Raw genomic sequence first — 20,004 nt, forward strand, 5'->3', positions numbered from 1 at the left:
CTATATAATTGGGTGAATTTAGTTATGGTCTACGACATCATGACTGGTCCCCAAATGGTGAAGAAGATACTATAGAAGAAACTGGAAATAAAACCACAATTTTAACAGCTTTCATTATACAAATTGTTTTATTTCAATAATCAACGAAGCTTCGACTTAGTTCTAAGTTTTTCATATTCAGCTAACATTGTCATTCTGTTTACAAAATTATAAAAGTAATAACAAATAGCACACAGTTCAAAATAAACAAAAATTTACATTATTTCGAATCTTACAAGCCCGTTGCCGGTTGCCGATTAATTTTGAAATCTTTTAACGTTATTAAACACTTTACATAAAGTTTAAATAACCTTACAGATTAACAATAAATAAAAAAAAAAGAGATTCAATCTACAGGCACTTTGAAATGTATTTATTCCATTACCTAATAATTTCAAAGGCACATTAATAGTAAATCACAAAATCTAGTTGATCCCTTTGAGAACGGGCTTGCATTACTTTACGCAATTTTACAAAAATTGGGACAATGGAAATAAACGATGTATGATTTAAGAGTGTTACATAACAATCACTCCCAAAATTCATCACCAACTACAGCAATAGTTAATTAGTTCATTAGTTAATCATTTCGTTTATTTCGCACCAAAGAGACCACATTACGATACAATGGACGTCACAAAAATGTTGGTACTACAAAAGAGAGCAAACCTACTTTTTACGAATTTTACATTTTTTCTTAATTTTCAACTTGTCTTACTGGCTGGTGGATTTTTCTTATTTTTATGTACATCGTATAGCATTTCTAGTAGGTAGAACGTGATAAGTGTGTGTATAGTTAGACGGACGTAGTAGGGAGTGAAGCCGCGCCACAGTCCTAGTATGCCGGACTCTTGGCGAAACTTGTTGTACACATCCCTGTGGCTTCCATTACTTGTTACTTGGTACCTAGAAGGGAGGTTATAGGCTTATATCAGCTTTAATCTACTAATGGTTACGAATTATCGGCCATTTTGTTAATAAGTTTTTTTTTAATAAGTATTTATTTATTCAAGAAAAACATAGCACTTTGCACTGTATACATTTTTGGAAAACAAATTTACATAATCATGCAATAGTAGACTCTATCTTTTAAACTAGGACAACTAGGTTAACTACGGCATGTAGTAGGTATTAGAAAAAAAACCTGACCAATTCCGTAATATCGTTTGTCAAGCAGCAAGCTATTGTATTTGACTATTTTCCTTAGACATACTATCCGAAATGCTCTTTCACATAAAAAATAGGTCACTATTGAAGAGTCTACATTGAATAATTTTATGGTAGTTACCTTGTCTTGAAGGTATCCAAAGGCAAAGTGGCCACTGCTGTGACCAAACTTGACAACATCGACGTATACAAGTGCAACAGGAAACCTTTCGTCCTCTTTTTCTCCACTAAATAATTTCGAGCCTGAAATAAAAATTGTGTGACACCGATACACAGATATTGGTCAAACGAGTCTATTGACATGAGGCTGAGCTGAATCAAAAGTAAAAACTTGAATGCATGGCTGCCCTGGCTTCATTAAATCTTGTAAATAACAGAAGAGAAGTTTTGATTTTGATTTTACACCTTGGCTTCTTCTTTTGTGTTGGGGCATGATGCTGTCGATAACCTCATCTTCTCGATGTCGGAGCATAAAAGGCAGACTAAGTATAAGCAAAGTGGCTGCAAAACAGCACTCTCTGAACGTAAAAAATTTACAAAAGACCGCTCTCAAAATGCCCTCCCTTCACCACACTCTGTGTTTTTGCTGGGAAGAAGAAGTTGAGCAACAAACTGGATGTATCATGTACTAACCTGAGAATAAGTCCCGATTTGTGAGACACTGATGACGGCCGACCTGGACATGGTGAGGAGAGCGCCTCGCCACAGCGTGCACGCGCCCTCCGTCTGCCATATCCTTCAGCAAACACTTATATTTAGGGCATGGTAGTAACCAATTTACATTGCTTAGCAAAAGCCTTCTGGTTCTAAGAAATTATCTCGCATAATAAGCAAGAAGACCGTGTTAAAACTCAAAAAAATTCTATGAAATTAGGGTCTTTAGGTGAACCATTGAGTCGGCGTTGATAGGTGTCGAAAATAACTTAGGAATATTTCTTTGGAAGGGTATATCATTAAGCCATTCAAGACTTACTTGGTGAAAGCGTCGATGAGCGACCTGTACCGGCGGTAAGGGTCGACCGGCCCGTCCGCCATCATACGAACGAGGACGATCTCCGACGGACATCCCACGAAAGCTCCCACCAGTCCAGCATACACGCCGATCAGTAACTTCTCCGAGAAACTCGGTATACTGTCGTATTTCCTGTGGAACGACGGGTTGGATCATATCTGAAAACTTTGCAAGAATAGCTCCAAACAGGGATTCTTCTTGAACAAAACACAATGAAAGAAATAGGAAATGATTGACCATTAAACGATGCCCCTGGTAACAGTTCAAAAGTGAGAGTCTACACGGTGCATGTAGCTGGAGCAAGTTAACATGCGCGTGACAAGAGCTCACGAGCGAGTGAGTATTTTGTTTTGGTACATGCTCGAGTCGCTAGATCCGCACGTTTTTAAAATGCGTAAAACCTGCGCATGTGTCTCACCATGCGCAAGCTTCTTGCACCCTGTAAATGCACCTTAATTCTTTTTCAACGGCAACTCACTTCTTGTGATGCTCATAAAGACAATAATATGTGCCGAGCCTCGAAGTGGTGTAGGTGGTCTGGCGCAGGATGCTGGCGGTGAGGCCGGTGTACGGAGCCCGGATACCCTCGCAGCGCAGCATATTGCGTAGAAGGCTCATGCCCCACATCTCCGGATACAGCTGCAGCCGTACTTTGAACACATCCAGTGGGTGCAGCAGCGTTGATGCTATTATGCTGGAGAAAATAAAAAAATACCCAAACAAACTTTCATCATCGAATCGAATAACTTCAGATTTTCTAGCTGCTAGCTTCTTACAAAACTGTTGGGATCTGCTGCCAAAAGCTAACCAGATACCTATAATGTTTCCTTATACTGAGATTGCTGTTGGATTTTGTTGGAGATAACGCATAAATTTCTGAATGGAGAGCACGTATTGTAGGGTTTAAAAGTATTACTCTATTCCACAATTTTGACGTGTCAGTGGTATACTTAACATATTGAACTTAGATAAACAAATTACAGCAAAGACAAATCTGTTGTCTGGATACTTCTCTCTGTTTTAACAATCACAATAGGCTCTGTTCTTTGCCACGTACCCTGATGCACCTCCAATGAATACTTTAATATACCGAGGAGCCTTTCTGTCATGACGATGATGATGCTGATGCTCTCCATGCTTATGAGTCATTCTTTATCTTAGCTTAAAACTAATTTAAAAATAAAACCTTTCAATTTAACACTGAACATTGAGATTTGCAACCGAAAATTTTGAATTTTTGATTTTATATGATGTCAGTTTTTGACTGTCATGTCTGTCACTGACTTCTGTCTAGAAGAGAAAAAGTTACAGGTTCGTTGCCTATGTTGATAAACTTTTTTGAATGGGGTGAATGAGAGATGGGCGAAGTGTGGTTTGTTAAACATGTTGATAAATTCTTTTGATTGGGGCGAATGAGAGAAGTAGTATATTTTCCGCGTTCATCTAGCAGGTAGCAGGATCGTCGTGGTCCCAACCGGGTGATAAGGTTTACATTATCTAGGTAGTTTACTGTACTGTTTGCTCAAATTACTATAAACTGAAAAAAGGCACTAAAAACAATGTCTTAACAAAAAAATGGTGTATTCTACTCCTAGCTTTTTTTAATATCAGTGCATATGATTAGTGTGCGTACCTGGCTGTCAGGGCATTTAGGGGCCAACTTTGTACGTTCATTTTCTTAATACCAGTCTGTAGTATCGATTGCACCTGAGATTGAACATTGTTCGCGAATCTTGAAAATATGTTTCGCTCTCTGAGTCTCCTTCTCTCATGCAGATAATCCAACACCTATTAAAAATATTACAACAAGTTTTATTTATCAGTCATGTGAGAACAAAACAGATATTTCAGTTTAAGTTTACTGCTAAACCTTCCTTACAGAAAAAGGTGGATTGGATAGCGATAGCCGCGCGCGAAGGATAAAGTTTCGCACGAGGTCTCGGTTCCATTCACGGAACAGGCCGACATAGCTTTATGGGTTTTAGAAGCTTTCACAAAGCAGCCCGGAGTCTGCAAGTTGGTGATTTATACCTACCCCCCCCGCCTGATCTCTCTCCTCGGGCTACAAGAGTGCACCTGTGCGCAATAGCTGACCTCCTTTAATGAGGTCAGCCAACCGGCTAGGACGCCGATATAGGCAATCATTGGTCAGAACTCAAATGTTTAAGATTCCCCATCACAATGAGACAAAAAGTTTTTCTAAATTGAAAAAATGCATATTACAAAGACAAAGACTGACCAATGCGGAACGCTGTACTCGGAGGGCGTACGACACGATTGGACGATTAGTCAGCAAGTATTTGCCCATCCCCAACGGGTTCCAGCCTTTCAGCGAACAGTTCCTTGGGGAAAACATTCCAATTATTTATTGTACGGCTATTAAGTTTGGATCTCAGTCATGAAAGAACTTAGTCACAAGGAGAATAACTGGTACGAAACTTCAGGGACTCATAAGTACATAACAATAGAAGGCTGAGAAATTAAGCTACATATGTAAAGCATGGTAAACTACATACCTTTTATGAGATTCATAGAGGCAATAGTAAATGCCCCACCTCAAGGATGACAAGGCCTCTCTCTGCAGCATGGTGGCATTGAGCACCTTGTAAGGGCCAAAAGCTCCATTGGACGTGACCATCAGGCGAAACATCTTCACGCACCAGGCGTCCGAGTACTTAAACCTCATTCCAACCACATCCAGTGGAATGAGGAGTGACGTTGATATTATACTGAAACTTACACATTACTTCGTAGTTTAGGAGATATTTTGGTAGGTATTCATTCGATGTTAAGCGAAAATATTAAATACTTAATTATGTAGCAACTACTGTTATTAATAAAGGCTTTTTTATTATATATGTATACAGTAGGCCTCTCCAAGTGCACGCCACTGAGATCGATTTTCGGCTTCTCGCATCCACTTGGAGAGGCCTATGTCCAGCAGTGGACTGCGATAGGCTGATGATGATAATGATGATGTATACAGTGTGAGGGGGCAAACTAACATCGTCCTGCCGCAATCCCCAATCCCACCTGCCCGCGGTGTACCCTGCTGAACAACGGACCATGCTCTAGCGACCGACTGGTGGCGGTATAACCACTACATGCCACTAAGTTGAATATGAAATGCCATGCTCGGAGCTGGGCATCCACATCTCTGAAGCTAAAATATCCCATACTGCGCTCACTAACACGCATGCCTAACTCGGTAAGTGTGGAGGACATACTTAGACCATCAAGATAACTTTTGTTTTTTGGACCCTTGGTGAGACTTATCTCTAATTTAAGTTAAATAAAGTATCAATACCGAGATAAACCCCCAAGTATAACTTCCCTGTGAGCGGGTATCCTTCTCTTCCTGTCTTCATCCTCGATATCCATATCAAAGTTTTTAGAAAAAACACTATATTATAGTCCTAAATGCGACGGGCATCATCAGTTTGTAGCACATTATTACCTATTTTTTACTTTTATCACTTAAAATTTTTAAATTATTTCTAATGAACCGTAGTTCGGTGATGAATTTTTTTGACTGACTTTAGAGAATGCTGTCAGGTTTGACTTTTTTAGATGTCGATGCTAGTAGAAGGTAAGGTTTTATGCTATTCAGTTTGTTTGTGTCCAGTCTTTTCGCAAGCCTGCCCTGCAAAAGAGCTTCGCGAAATATCGCCTCATCATTTGCCTTTTTAGCCCACCGCATAGTCCTGCCCTCTGCCCAAAGCCGATTAGCGGTTTCAGACTTCAAAGTCTAAGTTAGCCAGGAAACCTTCACCTTTACGTAACAAGTTTTCTTCAGCACACATCACTTGCCTTGGAGATCATATAAGTATCCTTGATTGAATCACCCCGGTGCAGACGAATAAATATGCGAACCTATGAGTCGGTTCAGGAGCTAGTAAAACTGTACCTAGTGATAAGGAACAGACCCCATCAAGGAGATGTTTTGTACAATAAATAGAGTTCAGGGATTCTTTAGGGGGGCGGAGACGAGGTGTTTGAATAACGAAATTCTTCTCCGGTCCGCCCAACTTTCAGAAGCGTGTCACCAAAACTCTAGTTGTCTAGTCATCCTTGACAACCAAAGATCTCGAATTATGTGTATGATCATTCTCAGATTCACAAAAGGCTCTCATTTAAAATTTAAATGGTGGTCACTTGATAAATAAAATAAAACGAGTCAAATAAAAACAATGTTCTTTATTAACGAATAACAACATTGTATCTCATGTTAGTCACAAATCATAAAGAGCTTATATAAATATAAAAATATATTATATAAATAACATTTTATCACATTGTACTGTTATATCTATGTAGAACAAGTGTAAATGTTAGTGGTAATTGCTAAAGCTTACTTATATCTTAAATAAGAAATAAATCAGCAGCATTGTTATATATTTGCACTACGATATATGAATGGATAAACTTTTAAACACATATAACATAATGTAATATCATTTTGAACATAAAATAAAAGCTAAATTTAATTAAACTACAATCGTGCCAATTAATACAAAACACAATTTTAATCTCATTTTAATTGCTTGTAAGTTTTTCCAAATGTTTCTAAGATTTTAAGTCGAACTTAGGTGGTATTTTGTGCTAAATATTATTGCAAAATAAAAGTCTTGTAAGAAAAGATTAATTCATACAACCTAAATAACTTTATAGCACGTAATTGTAAAATAAAATCTATACATATCATTTTAGAATACAAAATTACCAGTTATCAAAAAACATGACGAAAAAAAACATACACTTCGAAAAAAAAAACTTCAAAAATATTTAAACTTAAAATTAACGATTGAAATGTAAAAGTAGCATAACAAACTGTAATTAGATTGAACTATAAGTTATATGTTAAAAAACAATGCACAAAGCAGAAATGTGCTTCAAAAATAAATACATTAACCCTTCCAAGTTTACGTGGAATAAAACAACGCTGGTTTGTCACAATAACGACCGATTTCTCAATCATCAGTCAACTTTCATCCGAGAAATAAATATGGCGGTTTGACATATTGTCTAGCTGTCAAAACGTCAAACATATTCTTCAGATTAAACTTGTCTGGCAATTATAAAATCGGGCTTTAATGTAACTTGTTTTTATCATTCACAAAGGATGATACAAGCAGTTTTTTCAATTAAAAAATAGTGTGATCATTTGAAAATGACTCAAAAAATAATAATATGGGCCCCACATTACACTAGTAGGTACCAAAAAACACTCGATCTATTTTGTACTGGACAGCCAAAACGTTACCTTATCGTCAAGTGTATTTCCCTATCTGAAATTAGGTTATCTAAGGTGAAATTCGATCAGCACTCAATTTATGGGATCCCATGATAAAAATAGTGAAGTGGGGGATTGATAGAGATTACCTAAAAAGGTTTAGTACCGACACTGATTAGATAGCGAGTGGAACTTTTTTTCAAAACATTCTATGTATTTCCATGTTTTTATAGTAGGTAACTTGCGTATTGTTTTATATAAAAATATGACGCGTTACCTAGCAATAATAAGGTAGCTTTATTTGCAGCTATTTTGTTACTGAGAGGCAACTTTACGACTGAAAAGTCAACAGAGAAACCTTGACTTGCTGGATTTATTTAAAGAATATCCCAACATTCGGAGACATTAAAAATATTCTTATGTTTTGAGGACTTGTAGAAATTAAAGAAAATGTATAAACTGAGATGGAAACAATTGGTTTGAATGTTCAAACATTCGGTCACGTAAAATGACGCTGCAAAGAGTCAAGTATTACGCAAGCAAGGTCTTATCTGTCCAAGTTATTAGCAAATAGATAATGTACTCTGTGAGTTAACAGTCGGCCGGTAAACTGGACTTGTTTGCTCTCGTCCTCAAGTGAGAACTATCTTGACACATCTTGTAGATAAAATAAGAAAAAAAGTGATTTGATTTCTAAAATTTACCTTATCGGATATTATATTGTATTGATATAAATTACACTTATAGGCGTTGGCTGATTAGCTGATCAGTGATCAGCTACATTATCAGTACATCATACATGATCAGTGATCACATTGTCTTAAAAAAGGCCGGTGTCAAAGAGGTGTAAAAAGATTGGTAACATATAAAAAAGTAAATAAAATGTACACATGATCATAACGGCACAGTTCCATACGAAAAACATTAAACGCATTAAATAGTAAACATTCCATTTTCACTTTCCCTTAATACACTACAAACAATATGACGCAATCATAATCGAGTGATCATAATAAAATCGATAAGTTCAATCGATTGTTTACAAAAAAATATATATTAACATGATGTATTGTGATACGCTTAAGTAAGCACTTATCCATACATTACATAATATTGGCGATATCAGCTATCTGGGACAAATATTTACTTACCACCAATCCCAATATTCGATCTCTTGCTTTTTAAAGATAGAATCTTGACGTTAGCCTTGTTCGAGTCATGTCAAATTCCTTTCTCTACTAACCATAACAACAGATCGGTTATTGGGAATGGCTGCTATTGAACTTAATAAACGCGACGCCGATATTTTATATCGATATTCCAGTATCGATGTTGCGTTGAGCATACGATTGGAGCCATTTGATTGGTTGAATCTTATTTTAGGTATTGCTTGAATCTTGAGTCAGGTCCTGAAAAGACCATATATAAAAATGAATTGGTGAAAACATACACTATTTACGGCATTAAGCCATCATTTTTTGCCTAGCCCTTTTCCAACTGTGTTGAAGTCGGCATCCAGTCTAACCTATCTGTTTTACAAGGAGCGACTGCCTATCTGACCCCTTCAACACAGTTACCCGGACAATTTTATTGTAAAATGAAAATTGTATTATTCGGAAATTGCTATCACTGAAGAATAAGTTTATTTCTCATCCACTATCTTTAAAACATGGTTTTATCAAGTGATGCAACAATTTTATATCATCAGTACAATAAATATTCTCCAATAGACACTTAAGTCATACATTTATAATAATTATTATACACATGATAGAAGTCGAGTAGTAAAAGTTTGACCATTTCCAATATTAGATCAATGTTTCAAAGAGATCCGTTTTAAATATGTATCACCAACCAAAATATACCTTTAATATCATCATGACATTGTATTAGCTTATCAAAATGAAGATGCATCACAACATTTATCTATCTACAACTCTTAGACAGATAATATGTATCATTTATCGATTTTCAATGATCGATTGTCCGGATATGCGAGATGAAGGCGTGTTATAGGCATCACTACATAGTATAAAACAAAGTCGCTTTTTCTGTCAATATGTCCCTTTGTACGCTTAAATTTTCAAAACTACGCAATCGATTTTCATGCGGGTTTTTTTTATAGATAGAGTGATTAAAGAGGAACGTTTATATGTATACTAACATACATTAAATAGTGGGGAAATTATCCCGTGCGAAGCCGGAGTGGGTCGCTAGTTACTAGGTAATATAAGGAAGAGAAAACATTTTTTGTTTATACCCAAAAGGCTCCGAAACTACTCAACCAATTTGAAAAATTCTTTCACTGTTGGAAAGCTACACACTTCCCGAGTAATATAGCCTATATTTTACCCCGGTACGGACATTAGCTCTCACGGGACGCTAATGAAAACGGCTAATAAGTAACAAAGTTGACTTACCTGAGCGATTTTATCCTTAAACCCTATTATTACGACATCCTGAAGTAAGCCGCATTCAGTTGCTCAAGGAATATGAAGGTCAGCACTGTGTGAGGTCCAAGTCGGGCATAGTATGGTAAGAACCCTTTCCATAGAGACAAAACTCCTTCGTTTTTCAGAAGTGACGTCACAACTCCTATTTGACTCTGGCCTTTAGCCGCATTTTGTATCCTGAAATGGTAATTATGGTAGCTTTAATATTAGAAACTGGTGCTGTTTTTTTGTCACCCAATGCTTTTATGGACATTTTCAATGTCCGTTTTTATTAAAATAACTATTTACATTGAAAATAAGAGTGAAAAATATAAAACGGTTGTTAAAAAAAACATGTTTATGTTGTCGGTGTAGTAGGGGCTAAATTACTGATCAATAAAATGGAATATCTGTTTCAAAATTCACTAATTTCAACCTTAGTTTTATTGCATTTGGCTGTATATTTTTGACCAGTCTTCCTGTTAAGTTATCCTGTCTATTATTCATACATATTTTGGATTGCTCATTATTTACCTGCCTACAAAACAATGATACCAGCTAGACAATGTCAGTCATACTTATATGAAAAATAACTAAAATTTCAAACGTGTGTCACCAGTGGCGGATTAAGAGTATCCGAGGCCCTAAGCACAGAGCCTGTGTAGACCCCCTATTACTTAAATGGAAATAGAAGGTTGAAGAAATTGACCGAGCGAAGCGAGCGTGATGCACATGTAGTTTCAAATTCGCGAGCGAAGCGAGCGCGAAATTTTTTTCGGACTCGTACGGAGCTAAAATTGATCCCAAACGTACTTAATTTTCGTACGTAATAATTTTTGTTTGTTGACAAATGCAAAAACGAAGGCACATAGTTTCTGAATACGCGAGCGAAGCGAGCGCGAAATTTTAATTATTTTTATTATAGACTCAGAACCAAAATTACGTACAATGTAGCCCAAACGTACTTAACTTTTAATTTGTTGACAAATGTAAAAACGAGGACATATAGTTTTTGAAAACGCGAGCGAAGCGAGCGGGAAATCTTGATTATGTTTTAAGACTCAGAACTAAAATTTCGTAAAAGGGCTACATTTCAAACCTTCATTTCTTTCTGTTGGACAAGTAAGATGGATAACGTAAGATCGATAACAACGTCCGCGGACTTAACCGGTGGACCGCGGACCACTTGAAATGCCTCCAGGCACCACCAGCCCACCACCACCAGGACCACTGATCTAAAGCATCCAAAATTTTCGGATATGTTTGTTATATTGCACTCGTAGTTACAGCGTGAGCTTCCCAACGACTGTACGATAGCGACTTCGGAACGCTATCGTTGCCTATTAATTCTTTGCCCAACGATGAGTAGAAGCCGAAAAAAAATTGTATAACAACTGCACAATTGAAAAAAAAAAAACACTGCGATCGTACAACAATCAACAGCACTGCGACCAATCAAGTTTAGAGGCGGGGGTGTATGAAGGGTCACTCCCGAACTGCTCGCGCCTTGTGATTTCGGATATATTGTGGATGAATCTCGATAAAATGTAGGTATAAAATGAAACGCCAGCAGAGGATGGAGGCCCCTGGAGAACAGGGGCCCCAAGCACGTGCTTGTTGTGCTTATAGGGTTAATCCGCCACTGTGTGTCACCTTCCTAACGGTTCAGATGTTCAAGGACAGACGTCCGCTGTCCGATAAATTATACGAAAAGTCTAAAAATATTATTTCTGACGTCAGACTTTTACATCATTGGCATTGTGAGGGTTATATTTGATAGGCGTAACTGACATTGACCTATATGTTGTAGATTATTACATTTTTAAAACGACTGTAGTTTTCCATGTATTTGTTTATTCATGTTAAGTATATATGGAAATTGTGTATTTTAATCAACTTTTATAACACGAATTATTTCACCAGTGCTACGAAAATTCGTTTAAAATCCAGTCTTAGATAATATTGTTATATTGTCAAAAGAAGATAAATCATAGATTATTCATATCTAGATTGCTTATTTGTATCTCGTGACTTAACTTATTTAAAAGCGAGATTTGACCTGTGCGCGGCATTGTGACGCACACAAATGTTTCTTCTGGTCATCTTATTTTTTTATTTATATGCATTATAATGCATATAAATAAATAAATAATAATTGTATAGAGTAAATGTTCCAAATGACTTAGAGATAATTGTGGACCCTGTAAGGCATGACCGGTCTATAGTCGCTCTAGCAAATATGTAATACATAATACATTGTAATATGTATAACCATAGCGTGGTAATATTTCAAAAAAATCCGCAAAATTGCTACGTTCATGCGAGAACTCATTCACAGATTCGTGTCGGTTCAATCATTTTTCAATCACTAAAGACTTCCATATATTTATTGCCTTGAAAAAACCCTGAAAAAGAAAATTCCTTTAAATAAATGACTTACCTAGTCTTAATGATATCAACAGGCATAGAAGCAATGGTGGTGATAAGACCGGACACCATGGACGCGCAGAAATGTAACGCGATGCCGTCGGGCACGTAGCCCACGAACATCTCACGAGCCTGCAATGTATAGTAAACTGTTGAAGTAGTTCCCTTTTTGGCAGTCGGGTAAGAATGTCCTCGTTTATTCTTTTGTTCGGACCTAAATATATTACCTATCTCATAAAAAAGCTCTAGGTACAGGCAGCACATTTTTGGCAGGTTTTCGGGTGTGTCAAAGTCCCCCAAAAAGCAAATATTCCGTAGAACAATCCCTCAACTGCAATTGTTTATCAGTAGATGTTTTCAAATATATAATAGAATAAGAAAAATCTAGAATGGACCACCTCAAAGATTCAGAAAATATTAATTATAGAAACATATGTACTTCGGGTGTCCCCTATATTAGATTAAGAATATAACTTTCAAGCCTACTTATGTATTAGCCTTTTAATATATGGACTTTTTTAAACATAATCAACTGAACCATTTGAACCATTTGTATCCGTAAATTGTGATCATGTTTAAAACACATAAAACAATATTTTATTCCGACGTCTTAATATAGCAGTTTAATTAGTTAAATAAATACCTGTGAATACGTGCTGAGTTGGGCAGCGTTGACCACCATCGCTCGTCCAACGGTAGGGGTGGCTCCGCGCCATAGCTTCAAAACTCCTTCCTCTCTTACTATCCTGTGGGATTATTACCTCTTTACATTTTATTCAGAATTTGATGTTTTAAGGCCGAAAGGAGTAGGAAAGGCTTCTGCCAACCCTATGACCTTGATGAGGGATGACAGGATATTATCATCGTCATCATTTGATACCTTTTACTTTTTTTTGTAGTTAGGAAATCATCAATGTCTTTAATTAGTGAAGGAAGGAGATAATGCCAGATTCTTATGGGTAAATTCTCCCATGTTCCTTCTGAAACCCTTCGTGATTCAGGACCAACTATTTGGAATAATCTCGCAGCCCCAGCTAGGCTTTCTAAGTTAATTGGTACAGAGATAGATTAAAAAATATGAACGGTAGTAAAAAATAAACTGCGGCTTTGTCCTATATTTACAAATGATTTTGATGGAATATAGCAAGAAGTAAATATGTAATTGAAAGCATAAGTAAGAAAAGGAAACAGACCAATGGTCTGTTGACCATACATAGTTGGTACATAGGTAAGTCATATACATATTTTTTAACAGTTGTGTATCTTGACTACATTTATTTGATCACGAATCGACATAGGGTCAATAGGTTAAAGATAAAATAATGAATGTATAGGTATTACAAGTAAATATACTTGAGATGAGAATAGTTCACTGGAACTATTCTCCATAGTTTATCAGAACTATAAAATTAAAGAATAAAGTATGGCGTTTTTTTCCTAGATTCTAGTTATATAATAGAAAACTGTGAAACTAAGGTCTTAGAAGCGACCCAACAGAAATCTTGACCTTTATGTTATGTCAAGGTTGCATGAAATTTTCATAGCTTTGCAGAAACATACATACAAGGTTTTTATTAAGTATTTTTATTGTGCCGGAAATTATCGTAATTAGTTGTTGCATAACTATTACCTTTTCGTATGACATGCCTGAGTAAAATGTAATTAATCTTCACAAACATAATTAAGAATTACTTTTTTAATTTCGTTTTCTAATTTTTAGCTTTATTATAAAGATCATAAGGTTCAAAACTATAGGAACATTTACTTATATTCTGCATTAGGGCATCGTCCCAGTTAGAGCCATTAAATAAGAGCTACTTTGCAGTTCACTTATTAACTCAAATTGTGTCTGCAAATAGTTTCAGGGTCACACTATTGCTGGGTACTAAAATTCCAGTTCTAACTAGCTTAAGCGACTAGTAGGTATTCTTTTGTCAACCATAATTTATTTCTTTAGAAAAATATTGTATTATTAGATAATCTAGATACGCCTCGTTATTTACTTACATGTTGTATGCAGTTACAACATGGCAAAAGATATCAAGTATTTTTTTAAACAAGTTATTTTGATGGTCCATCTCTGTAAAAGCAGCCAGTGCTATCCATCAGAATACAGATTTACTTCTTAAATAAGGTTACCAAAAAAAGGTTACAATACCTGATAAGTGCATCAGCAACATTTTTGTAATTCCTTCGCTGTTCCACTGGAAGTCTGCCATCGGCTGTCATTCTGATGAGAGCTACTTCAGCTGGGGTGCCCACGAAGGCACCAATGGATCCCGCAGCCACACCCAACAAGGTCTTGGTGCCAAAACCTGGAGCCGCACCTGCATTTCGCCTGGTAAAGCCAAAATAAGCAAAGTTTTTACACGTGGAAATATGTTTTTTAAAAGTCAAGGCCGGTCAGCCAGATCGAGGTGCTAAAAAGTGTTAGTAATAATTATTAGTGATTTTTTTTATGGACGATTCAAGTTATACATTCAGAACTAGATGAAATTCATATTTTGATATTATACCTAATACTTATTTTATAGAGCGACCTACAAAAGGGGTCTTACAAGTACTCATTAAGCCTAAAATAGTCTATGCAAGTATGGATGAAATGTACATAACAAACAAAGTTACTACTACCTAATTGCAGAGATGATTTTAAACAAACCATAAGAATAGTGAATTGTAGAGCAAATACACCGATTCCTCAATTGATTTATCAAAGGTATAGGTATCTATTGATCACTATGTAGGAAGGTATACTATACAAACTTTAAAATAACTACGTACCGACTATGTTACTTATTTTACTATACAATAAGTTCTACAATAAACTATTATGTACATTATTTTTAAAATAATAAAAATAATGAATTGCCTTGTAAATTATGACGAGACTTATATTCTTCCAGGGTTATAGTTTCGTTAGCAGTAGCAGTGGTCATAAATTACTGTTGAATGAGAAAAAATGATTATGTATTTGTGTAACTTTTATTTATTATTGTTTAACGAGTCATTCAGAAATCACGCAATGGTGACATGCGAAGCAAGATAAATACTTATGAATAAAGAATTACCTAATTCAAATCATTATGATAAAGATAAGCTTATCTTTGCAACATCACACAATTGCGTTTTTCATGAAGTAATTTCACTATTTGGAACTATTATAAGTACTAGTTTTCTGCTTCGTGCAGGTATATATAAATAGACGAGCTAAGAAACCTTTATCTGATATTTCTTTAAATACATAAAATTAGTCGTTTTCACGTTAAGTAGGTAGATTAGGAGAGTCCCTCAAAAAAGAAAAGCTATTTCATATAGCAGTGATGATAAAAAATTGGAGGGAAATAAAATAATTAAAAACGCATAGCGGAAGAAGAAAAAAAGGTCCACTTTTACTAGGGGTTTCCAGCATCGAAAACCACTAAAATATGGATGATCCATCAAAAGTGACGCGAAACGTAGCAGAAAATGTCGAAAATAAACAATAGTTTTCCGTCCAATGTATTTTTATAAACCAAATAATGGTGGGCGAGGAATTTCTAGACTGACGTGACACCTCGTGACTAAAGTTGAACTAATTTTTACTGAGCTGAGGAGTATCGACAGTTTTCAATAGCGAAAAAATATGCAGTAAAATAAGCATAAGTACTTGAAGTTCATTTCAGTAGGCCAAAAAATATACAATAAATAAATTGTAGGTAATAGACAGCTGTGTTGTTAGAAAGTTTCTTCATCATCGCTTCTTCTTTACAGCTATAACAGTAGAAAGTGGGAGGTAAACTATGGTTTCGGGGGTTGCTGTACTTTTGTAATTATTGTCATAAAAAAAATATGCTGATAATAATATAATTGCAAGCCAATTAAATTAGCATAAAACGTTAATATAATTAGCCTAGTTCTAGTTCTTGTAGAAATCCTTTTCCATTTATTTTGGATAGGACTGAATTAGGTATTTCAATTTCAGTGTTTTTCAAGTTTCTTCAGACGTGGTAACTGGTGGGAGAATACTTCCATTGCAATTTGAGTTTTCAATCCTGTTTCAGTATAAGTCAAAACTCGAAAGTACAAGCATGATAAGCAATACCAGAGTTTAACGACCTGAGGTGGCGTAGCTAATGTATGCAATCTAATTCCGTCTTATCAATGCATGAGTGCAGCGAATAACTTCGTATCGCCCCGACCTTAAGTAGAATAGGTACATATAACTTATGTACTATTTAGCTGTCTCCCGCGGTTTCTCTCTTGTTTCTAGATTGCCTCTTTTTGTGTGCAGTCTTTTCAGGATCGTTTGTGGATTTTCTAAAACATTTTTAGTAAAGGAGGTTTCAGCTGTGCGTTGACTGATTCGCTAGCGTGAGTCAGGCATGTGATTTTTACTTTTTTTTACCCTGATTGGACTGATCTACTGTGCACGGGTTTCGATTCATGGGACATGGGTCGGGACGAAATCGCTTTGTGGGTTTCAAAAAGCTCACGAAGCATCCTGGAGTCTGCAAGCTGGTGATCGATACACCAGTGCATCAGAGAGCACGTACCTACTATATGTATGTTAGTGTTGGATTGCCGTCCCGCGGGCTAGTGAAGAAATAGATAGTGGACTTGAGTCTCCAACAAAACATTTTAATATTCGCCAAATTACAAACTAATCATTGCGTGCTCGAGTGTCTGAGTTTTGAAAGATGCACTTAGATACTTAAAAATATTTTATGTAGGACCATAACCATAAAAAGATATTATGTACAAGTACATAAATTATAATACAATGCACCAGCGTAGTGCGTCGGTTCAATGGGTCAGACATTGTACTAAAATCAGTGTTATATAAATAACTCTACAATATTATTAGTGCCCGCGTCTTCACAATATTTTTGTTTATGAGCTCCAGTGAGGAATTCAAAACAAGTCTCCCAGTCTAGTCTATAGGCAATTACTAATGCATTCATCTATGTAGTCTATGTACCTATATATATATATATGAGCTGTATAGGAAATACTGATGCCACTGCAATGCAGTGAGTAATTGAGTCCACTTTGCTGCAGTATTTGTGGCCAATGCAATGCAAATAAACTTTTTTATGGTTTCATTTCTATTTTGCTAGGTCATTGGTTTATAGGCTGAAATTCGTAGAACCCCCAAATGGCCCATTTTTATATTTTCCAAATAATATTGGAATAATTTGGATCGACGAGGAACTTATTTTGTGGCATAGTGTTTCTGTATTCACGTCGGCTTCGCTCCCGTCAACTGACTTCTCTACTTTACCCTATTTTTCTCCTGACAATAACAAACACAACAAAAAAATAATTAGCCAAATTGGTCCAGGCGTTGTTGAGTTATGCGCTTACCAACACATTTTGCGATTCATTTTTATATTATAGATATAAATTTTAGAATCAATCCAGTACACTCCAGATATTACTCGCTAGCTTTCATCCGCGTCCCACGAGAAGTCTTTTCCATACATGGATAAAAAGTAGCCTAAACGTTATTCCGATATTTAGGTTTAACTGTCAAGTTTTTTTTTTAATCAATTCCGTAGATTTTGCGTGAGAGAAAAAAATGTCTACTGTTATTATTCATAGGAATATGTGATTATTCTATCAATGTGTATAAGTTAGTTAGTACCTAACACCATAACATTAAATATAAAAACCCTAAACTGCTCGTTTTCAATGTGTTCTTCAGATAAACTACATCCATAGGTTGTCTGGAAGAAATCGCTGTTAAGCGATGAGACCGCCAATTGTACTGTTCTTTGTGTGTTGTGATTTCCTGTGTTGTTAATTTTCTTGGTGTACAATAAAAAATAATCTAATCTAACAATGGTAATAAAATACTCACTCTTTATAGGCATCAAAGAGGTAATTGTAAACTCCCAGACGTGTGGTAGTGTAAGTGGCTTGTCTCAACAACCCGGCAGAGAGGCCGGTGTAGAGGGACACAAACCCTTCCCGAGCTATGATCTCCCCAGCCACTGCGAACGAAGTCCGACTGCCACCGCTCAGTTGCATCCGAGTTTTGATTAAATCAAGTGGCTGAACAACACATGTTGCTGCCATGCTAGAACAAATAAATTAAGATGTAATATGAGCTTAATGTGAAAAAGCTACATGGAACGCTAACAGTAAATAGAAACGTTATGATGAAACCTCTTTACTGTTACTGCCTTTTTATCGTCCCACTGCTGGGCTCCTCTCACATGGAGAAGGATTTTTGTTCAATAATATGAAAAGACTGGCTTTATTATATGAAAAAAGGTGTTACATCAGCAGTGCAATTGTAAATAGCTGTAGCATTTTTCATAGTATTTTGTTTAATGGAACTCCTGCCCATACATAGATAAAATGTATCCTTTGTTTCTTGGGAGTGTAGCTTTCCAACCTTAAAGCATGTTTCAAATAGGTTGAGTAGTTGTGGAGCCTTTTGGTACAAACAACAAACAAATTCAATTTTCCTCTTCATTGTATTAGTATACATCATACCATAGCTAGTGAGTACGGTAAAAAAATAGAACCTAATTTGTCACTGCCATGTGAATTTCATTCTTGTCACCATCCCAAGGTAAAAATAATTTACATTCATTAGTATTTAGTAAAACTTATCATTTTAGAACTCAATGTATTAAAATTTTAGTTTGTGAAGGTATTATTTTATACTAGTTATTGCTATTAAATGTCCTGTCCAAATCAAAGAATGTGTTTATTTTTTTACTAAAAGGCATAGTGCCATTACCTTAAGTCATACTTAAGATGCTTATTTGGTAAACATTGATATTACTTGTTTAAAAGAAAATAAAGGCAAGAAAATCAAATGTCTGTCATCTGTGCAGCCAGCAAGAGCATCAAGATAATAAAATTTCATAACTCATAAAGTGCTACACAACATAAAATTTTATGTATTTTGTGAATGTAAATGGATGTTATCAAAAAAATAATGAGAAACTGTGAACTGTGTACCTAATATCTGATTACTTCTTACATAACCAATGAGATAATAAATTATAATCAATCAGTATGAACTCAATTTATAACTTAGAGCAAGCAGTTAGCACTCGCTTGATAACGAGGACAAGGTTTTAAAAAGTAACAAGCAAGATCCCAATCAGATAGGACAAGTTCAACAATACGTTTAGAAAGTGTAAACAAACAGAAATATACATTTCTACCGCAATGTTCATGACATTGATCATATAAAGGACGCGTAGTCTTAAAATAAATTCAAGATTTGTACCCGGCAAGGCCGCCGAAAGCGAATTTAAGCGCGTTCGGCACATAGCGCTCCTTTGGCGGTGCTACAGCTGCGGGTGCTTGTGCCATTTCTTCTAAACACCTTCGAAGACACACAGTTTAATACACTCTCCGTCACACTAATAAAAGTGAACGTCTGTATTCACCCAGTTATTATTTGGAAACGTGTGCACTGATCAACGCAGTTCATAGAAAACAGCTGGATTTGACACACTTGACATTAGAGTTTTGACATCAATTGACACTGGCAGTACTTTTAAGACGTCAGTTTACGTTTTTAATCTTTGCCACAGTTGAATACAAAGTCTTTTAAGCTTACGTATTCCTGATTCGTCTTTCCTTTAATATCTTAATAAAAATGTTCAGATAATTAGTTTTTAAGAAAAGGCAACGACTTCTTTATCCACGACACAATAGTTAACAATCGGTGTGTATCACATATGACTCGT

At 35.9% G+C, this 20,004-nt stretch overlaps 2 protein-coding genes across 4 annotated transcripts; both read right to left on the bottom strand.

Moving 5' to 3' along the window:
- Positions 1-99: 99 nt before the first annotated feature.
- Positions 100-5,767, bottom strand: LOC110373207 (mitochondrial 2-oxoglutarate/malate carrier protein). Of its 3 annotated transcripts, none has more exons than XM_021330397.3 (9): positions 5,526-5,767; positions 4,735-4,947; positions 4,458-4,560; positions 3,852-4,006; positions 2,697-2,912; positions 2,180-2,350; positions 1,840-1,942; positions 1,328-1,449; positions 100-945 (listed from the first exon to the last, which is right to left on the bottom strand). In XM_021330397.3, the coding sequence occupies exons 1-9, from the start codon at positions 5,597-5,599 to the stop codon at positions 744-746; spliced, it is 1,359 nt and encodes a 452-aa protein (XP_021186072.3). In that variant the 5' UTR covers positions 5,600-5,767; the 3' UTR covers positions 100-743. The 3 variants fall into 3 exon arrangements, with proteins under 3 accessions (XP_021186072.3, XP_021186071.3, XP_063895367.1); XM_021330396.3 differs by having other exon boundaries at positions 4,735-4,953; XM_064039297.1 differs by having other exon boundaries at positions 4,735-4,964; positions 5,526-5,762.
- Positions 5,768-6,400: 633 nt separating this feature from the next.
- On the bottom strand, positions 6,401-19,758 carry LOC110373199 (mitochondrial 2-oxoglutarate/malate carrier protein). The gene is made up of 7 exons (XM_021330387.3): positions 19,539-19,758; positions 18,150-18,368; positions 14,469-14,648; positions 12,954-13,056; positions 12,324-12,442; positions 9,872-10,081; positions 6,401-8,860 (listed from the first exon to the last, which is right to left on the bottom strand). The coding sequence occupies exons 1-6, from the start codon at positions 19,622-19,624 to the stop codon at positions 9,901-9,903; spliced, it is 888 nt and encodes a 295-aa protein (XP_021186062.2). The 5' UTR covers positions 19,625-19,758; the 3' UTR covers positions 6,401-8,860; positions 9,872-9,900.
- Between the last annotated feature and the right edge of the window lie 246 nt (positions 19,759-20,004).

The sequence above is a fragment of the Helicoverpa armigera genome, chromosome 18 (assembly GCF_030705265.1).
Source record: "Helicoverpa armigera isolate CAAS_96S chromosome 18, ASM3070526v1, whole genome shotgun sequence".
NCBI classification, from domain to species: Eukaryota; Metazoa; Arthropoda; class Insecta; order Lepidoptera; family Noctuidae; genus Helicoverpa; species Helicoverpa armigera.